The sequence below is a fragment of the Varanus komodoensis genome, unplaced genomic scaffold, assembly GCF_004798865.1.
Source record: "Varanus komodoensis strain SLA01 unplaced genomic scaffold, ASM479886v1 scaffold25, whole genome shotgun sequence".
NCBI classification, from domain to species: Eukaryota; Metazoa; Chordata; class Lepidosauria; order Squamata; family Varanidae; genus Varanus; species Varanus komodoensis.
This window is the reverse complement of record NW_025335661.1, coordinates 8,427,740-8,434,239: the sequence shown is the minus strand read 5'-3', so window position 1 is coordinate 8,434,239 and position 6,500 is coordinate 8,427,740. Positions and strand designations below refer to the sequence as shown.

General features: G+C 38.7%; 1 protein-coding gene across 2 annotated transcripts in view; it reads right to left on the bottom strand.

Moving 5' to 3' along the window:
• DAW1 (dynein assembly factor with WD repeats 1) overlaps positions 1 to 6,500 on the bottom strand; it is a 39,679-nt gene that overhangs the window by 17,319 nt on the left and 15,860 nt on the right. For both annotated transcript variants that reach the window (XM_044433018.1, XM_044433017.1), the window contains 4 exons: positions 5,722 to 5,844; positions 2,755 to 2,854; positions 1,833 to 1,940; positions 785 to 891 (listed from right to left, as the gene is read on the bottom strand). In XM_044433018.1, the coding sequence (XP_044288953.1) occupies positions 785 to 891; positions 1,833 to 1,940; positions 2,755 to 2,854; positions 5,722 to 5,844 (438 nt within the window). The remainder of the gene's footprint in view (positions 1 to 784; positions 892 to 1,832; positions 1,941 to 2,754; positions 2,855 to 5,721; positions 5,845 to 6,500) is intronic.

Genomic DNA, 6,500 nt, shown 5'->3' with positions numbered 1-6,500 from the left:
TAATAATAATAATAATAATAATAATAATAATAATAATAATAAGTTTGACGTATTACATGAATGGTATTCTTGGTGTCTCAGAACAATTACAACAGTGACATCAAAGGTCAATGATCACCATAAAAAATATAACAACAACAACAACATAATAATAGGTTTGAAATGTTGTGAGAATTACCAAAATATGACACAGAGACACAAAGCAAGCAAATGCTGTGGGAAAAATGGCGCTGATAGACTTGTTCGATACAAAGTTGCCACAAACCCATTTGTAAAAAATGCAGTATCTGTGAAGTACAATAAAGTGAGGTGCAATAAAATGAGGTATGCCTGCATCTTAAGGGTGAAATCCTATTCATGTTTAGACAGAAAAAGTCCTATTACATGGTTGGGTGGAAAATGCTGGGAGATGTAGGACTTTTCTGTCTAAATATAAATAGGACTGCTCCCTAAAGAAATCAGAGAAATAAATAAAGGTGTCATGAAAGATTAATGTTGCAATATCTGTCTTCACAATTTGACTATGATGTTCCATGTAATCTGCCAACATGGAGAAATAACATCTTAACTGTGGCAGATGGAACTCAGATCTGTTGCTAGGGAGAATAACAGACAGTGCTAACCTTAATTTTTATCATTCTGGTTTCAACAAGTCTTTTGTTGCTTAAAATATATCAACAATATGAGCAAAGCAAGGCAAATTTAGAATCAAAGGGACCAGGGCTCTGCATGGAATTCTTTAAGAATGCTTAAAGAAAAGATAAAACAATGTTTAAATCAGTACCTGCCTGTGCCAACATCCCACACAGCAACTGTATGGTCAAAGGAACCTGTGATGATCCTGTCTCCTGTAGTGTTAAAAGATAATGCAATAATCTCTGCAGAGTGCCCCTAAATTTATAAAAAAGGATGTCAAGCCTTAGCAAAGATAAATTATGTTGAGATATTAATGCATATTTTATATAGATGTTTAAAAGTGAACAAATAGACAAAGTGATATAGAATGTTAGACTGAAATTAAGGAGGTCCCTTTCCAAACAGTCTTTTTGACATGGTGGTATTGGGTCCAGGTTATGATCATGACTGCCTATACCTTTATGAACCTGCCCATGTGCTAAAATAATCTTTGGAGGCCCACTTTGCAGTCTGACAATAAGAGCTGTAAGGTTAGCAGGCACAGATATAGGGCCATCCAAGTGATGGCCTGCTGCCTATGAAATGCCCTTGGAAGTGTTGAGCACATGGCTCCATCTGTCGTTTTTAAGAGTGTTTAAAATGTATTTATTTGCTTTGGATTTTGCTTGAAATTTTATTAGAATGATTATAGGCTGCTTTTTGATACTGCTACTTATAATGATACAGAATTTGATATAGTATGCCAGCAAAGGAAGCCTAAGAAAAGAAGCTAAAGAAATGCCTTAAACAAATGAAATAAATAAATCTGATCTAGGCAATAACAGATTCTTAAAGCAATTTTATAGTGCCTTTAAATATACGGGACATATCATAAGTCATAATTAATTAAACAATAAATTACATCCAAGTGATAAAGGCACTGAATTAGCTAAAAAATAAGATACAATATTTAGGCAGCAATCTTGGAGACAGAAATGATTCTAAAATGAATGCACATAGCATTATTGTGCCTGTAAACTTCCATCATTTAAATCCCACAGTTTTTGGACTTCATGCATTATTTAACTACAGCTGCTAAGTGATTTAGACAGAATTTTACCTCTAACTTTTGCAACCGATAACTAAGAAGTACTATTTCAATTAAAAGCCTGTAAAGAATAAAAATGCTACCAAAATTATAAAGAGTTGCCACCCACTGTTAATCTGACCACTTCTTCTCCACTCTGTATGTCCCACAGTTTAGCTGTAGTATCCATACTTCCAGTAGCGACTAGTGTGCTTTGAAGATTAAATGACAAGCAAACCTGTTACATAAAGGAGGGAAGGGTTAGCATTAGGAAAGAAAGTTCTGTAGACAAATCCTTGATTTCCCATCCTCTTTGTCGCTGAACAGAGTGAAAGAATGGTGGGATGGGATAGTCGCTTCTGCTCAATGCACTGTTGGCTGGTTATACAGCAGTAAAATAAAAAAAGCCAAATCAGAGGGTAATAAATGCAAGAAGAATATTCCCATTCATTTGCTCAAATTATTTTGAACTGGGAGTGGAATTACTCAAGAAGGAGCTCAGTTGCTGTACCTTTCACAGGGCTTTCTAGAATGTCTTTGCAATTTTTAAACATAGCCCTTAGGTAAACAATAAACAACTTTGCCAATAACTAGCTAGATTCCAAGTGAGGATATATTACAAGAGATGTCTGCTGAAATCTGCCTAACTGCAGTCCTGCTCACAACAATTGCAGCCTCAGTTCTAAATACAGTAACTGTATCCATAGTTTAATCTGAGTCTCAGTGCAATGGCACCAAATATAAATGCATGCCTACTCCCATGTTCCATGGGACTTTATCCCAGGAAAGCATACACAGAATTACAGCTTTAATAATGATTTTTCAAACCACTAAATGTTGAAATTCACAAACTATCTGGAGCTGATTTAGAATTCAGAACAAAGGAAGAAAGTGACAGTTGAATGTTGGATTTGGAATTAATTTTAAAGAACACTTTTTTTTAATAATCACACTGAAAAAGAAGGCGTTAGCAGTTGGTGTAATGTTGCAACTAGGTTTTGCAAAAATGGAGTTTCATATTCTTCAACAACAAAAGTGACAAATCTACTTACTATTTCTGCAGTGTGTCCTCGAAAGGTGTAATAGCATTTTCCTGTCTCCACACTCCACAATTTGCAGGTTTTGTCAAATGATCCAGTAGCAATTTTGTCCCTGAAATTAAAAAATATTATTGTTTTCATTGGAAGATTCTTTATCACCTCAAAAGAGAATCAAAGGAAATAGTAAAAAGGTATTTAAAGAGTAAGGTAATAATTATTTAAGATTTCAAAAAAAAAAAATAAAAAAAAATAAAGCATTTCAAAGCAGCTACTTTGCTAGTAACACAGTGTAGGCTCAAAGCCAGTGGTGGCGAACCTATGGCACGCGTACCACAGTGGGCATGCAGACCCATTTCTGTCGGCATCAGAGCCAAGTCACCCCAATATCGCCCCAGCAGCTGAGAAATGGATAAAAGCGCACATAGGGGCCATTCACATGTTTGGAAAACAGTAGCTGCACCAGGCAATGATGTCACAAGCAGTGATTCATTAGCCATGACTCGTCCGAGCTTTCGCATGGTCAGTCAGTGCGATGTCAAGGATATGTATATCTAAGAAGGGCATTCAATGTATTCTTGGTATCGGGTTGATATGCTATTGATGTGGGTAATTTAATTATTTCATTAGCTAATGACACTATCTGAGGGTATACAAGCAAAATTTCAAATAAGTGTGATCATTAGTTCCCCAGCAATCCTCAGTGAAAGATGACTATGATGACTGACGCGACAATGTTGAAGAAAATCGAGCACCGTGCTGTGATTAAGTTCCTTACATAAGAAGGAAAATGTCAAAAAATAATTCATGAAGAGATGGTGGCCATTTACCAGGACTCTGCACCTTCATTATCTACTGTTCAAAAGTGGTCAAGTGAATTTAGAAGGGGCAGAGAAAGCATTGAAGACGACCATCGCTCGGGCGGGCCAGTTACTGCCACTACGAAAGAAAATGTGAAAAAAATTGAGAAACTTGTATTGGAAGATGCCCTAATAAAAATCAAAATGTTAACAGAGATGACAAACCTATCCATTGGTACCTTATTTGCTATTTTTCATGACCATCTTAACCTTTCCAAGGTCTGTGCAAGATGGGAACCGTGAATGCTCATGGCGCCTCAGAAACAAGTGCGAGTCGAGTGCTGTAGGGAGTTTTTAGAGCTCTGTGGTGATGATCCATCGAGTATTTTCAACCGGATTCTTACTGGAAATGAAACTTGGGTTCATCACTATGACCCTGCAAGTAAGCAGGAGTCCATGCAGTGGCATAAAAAAGGTGCTGGCCCTCCGAAGAAATTCAAAGTCACTCCATCGGCCGGAAAAATCATGGCCACAGTGTTTTGGAACTCAAAGGGAATTTTATTGATTGAGTACACGAAAAAAGGTGAAACCATAAACGCAGCAGCTTACGCAACCACTCTGCGTAATTTAAGAGAAGCAATTAAAGAAAAAAGGCAGGGAAAACTGACCACAGGTGTGTTGCTTTTTCACAACAACACGCCCATTCACACAGCACGTGTTTCGAAGGCTGCTGTGAGAGACTGTGGTTTCGAAGAAATAAATCACTCACTCTATAGCCTGGACCTGGCCCCCAGTGACTACTACCAATTCCCGAATTTAAAAAAAGATCTTCGTGGAAAGAGATTTTTCCGATGATGAAAAATTAACGCAGCAATTGACACATATTTTTTAGAGAAGGAGGAAGGGTACTTTTTACACAGAATTGAAGTATTGGAGGATTACATTGAAAAACAAAAATTATTCCAATTTATTATTCCTTTTTCTTCATGCTGACACTGAGAATACATTGAAAGCCCTGCGTATGTGCTAGGACTGGCTGTGAGTTGTTTTTTCTAGACCAAAACCACAGTTTTCAGATTTTACTGCAATGTTGGCATTTTGCGATGAATAAGTGACTTTTGGGTTGGAGTTTGGGCACTCAGTCTCTAAACAGTTCACCATCACTGGGATAGCATTAGGAAAACAAGGTGTCCCGGCATGCTTGTGATGGTTGGCATGTGTTTAGAATGGGCAGAAATGATGAGCTATGCAGAAACAGCTACTCAAGGAAGGCTTCTTCAAAATCGCCCCTTCCAGTGGTAATTTACCCCTCCATTCGGGTTAGGAGTGTGTACCGGGGTAGGGTTAGGGTTAGGAAAACAAGGTGTCCGAGCATGGTTTTGAAGGCTGGAGTGTGTTTATAAGGGGCAGAAATAATGAGCTGTGCAGAAAAAGCTACTCAAGGAAGGATTGTCCAAAATAGTCACTTTCAGTGGTATTCCATCCCTATATTAGGGTTAGGGGTGTGCACCAGGGTAGGGTTAGGGTTAGGAAAATGAGGTGTCCGGGCATGGTTTTTTAGGTTGGAGTGTGTTTAGAAGGAGGAAAAATGATGAGCTGTGCAGAAAAAGCTACTCAAGGACAGCATTTTCAAAGTGCTCCTATTTTGAATGGAACTATAGTCCTGTATTAGGATTACCAGGTGTCCCAGCATGATTTTGATGGTTGGAATGTGTTTGGGATGGGCTGAAAGGATGAGCTGTGCAAAAAATGGTTGGGTTTGGGGTGTTTACCAGGTAGGGATAGCACTGTGCTACAGCAGGCACACATAGCCCTCTCTGTCAGCACCCAAGCCAAGTCACCCCAGCACTGCCCCAGCCACCGCGCATCAGAGAATAGCACACACAGACGCATGCACATGCTAGGAAAGCAGTGGCACCAGGTGATGATGTCACGAGGCACGACTTTGGAACTGCGACTCTCTGAGCTTTCGCATGGCCAGTCAGTGGACTGCCAAGGATATTTGCTTAGACTGGCTGTGAGTTGTTTTTTCTAAATTAAAACCTCAGTTTTCAGGTTTTAGTGTAGTGTCGGCACTTTGTGATAAGTGGATTTCGGGTACTCGGTCTGTAAAAGGTTCGTCATCACTGCTCTAAGGCATGATCATGGATAAGTAACTCAAAGATTTTGAAAAGTTGCATACCCATAGGGATTATTGAAAGCAATTGCATAGACCACATTTCTATGTCCTTCCAGAGACCGTAACTCTTCTCCTGATGCTGTGTCCCACACTTTGCATGTTCTGTCATAACTTCCAGTGATAAAGCTAGAGTGGGCAAGCACAATGCAATTTTAAAGAAAAATCAGCTCTCCATCACACAAATTAACCCATTACTTAACGCAGTAGTTAAGTCTTCATAACTTGAACCATTCCTCACATTTGTTCTTAAATGGGTTGCACTGGCAAAGATGGTAACAAACTTCGAAACCAGCAATAATTTTTATTTTGTTTAGAAGATGGTATCATCAGTATTCAGTGTATTTGTTATGAATTAATATTATCATACTAGTTGAAAAGAGCCCAAATATGAAGATGTCAGAGGTAAAAAATTACATTTAATGGAGACTGAATGCATTTCTCTGACTTTGAACTCTCTGACTAATAGTACAATTTTATTTATCATCATCATATTGTATTTATAGCCGACCTTTTTTCCTCTTGCAAGTAACCCAAAGTGCCTTAGATAGCTCCTTTTTATCCTTACAACAACAGCAACAACCCTGTGTAGTAGGCTGGGCTGAAAGTGGGTGACTAGCCCAGTCACCCAGTGAGCTTCATGGCTGAGTGAGGACTAGAACCTAAATCTCCCGGGTTCCCAGTTCAGCACTCTAATCACCACACAACACTACCTGTGTAACTAGGTGTAGGGTTGCAATCTTCCTAAGGTTTACCTCTGAGTAGATACGTGCAGAATTGCACTG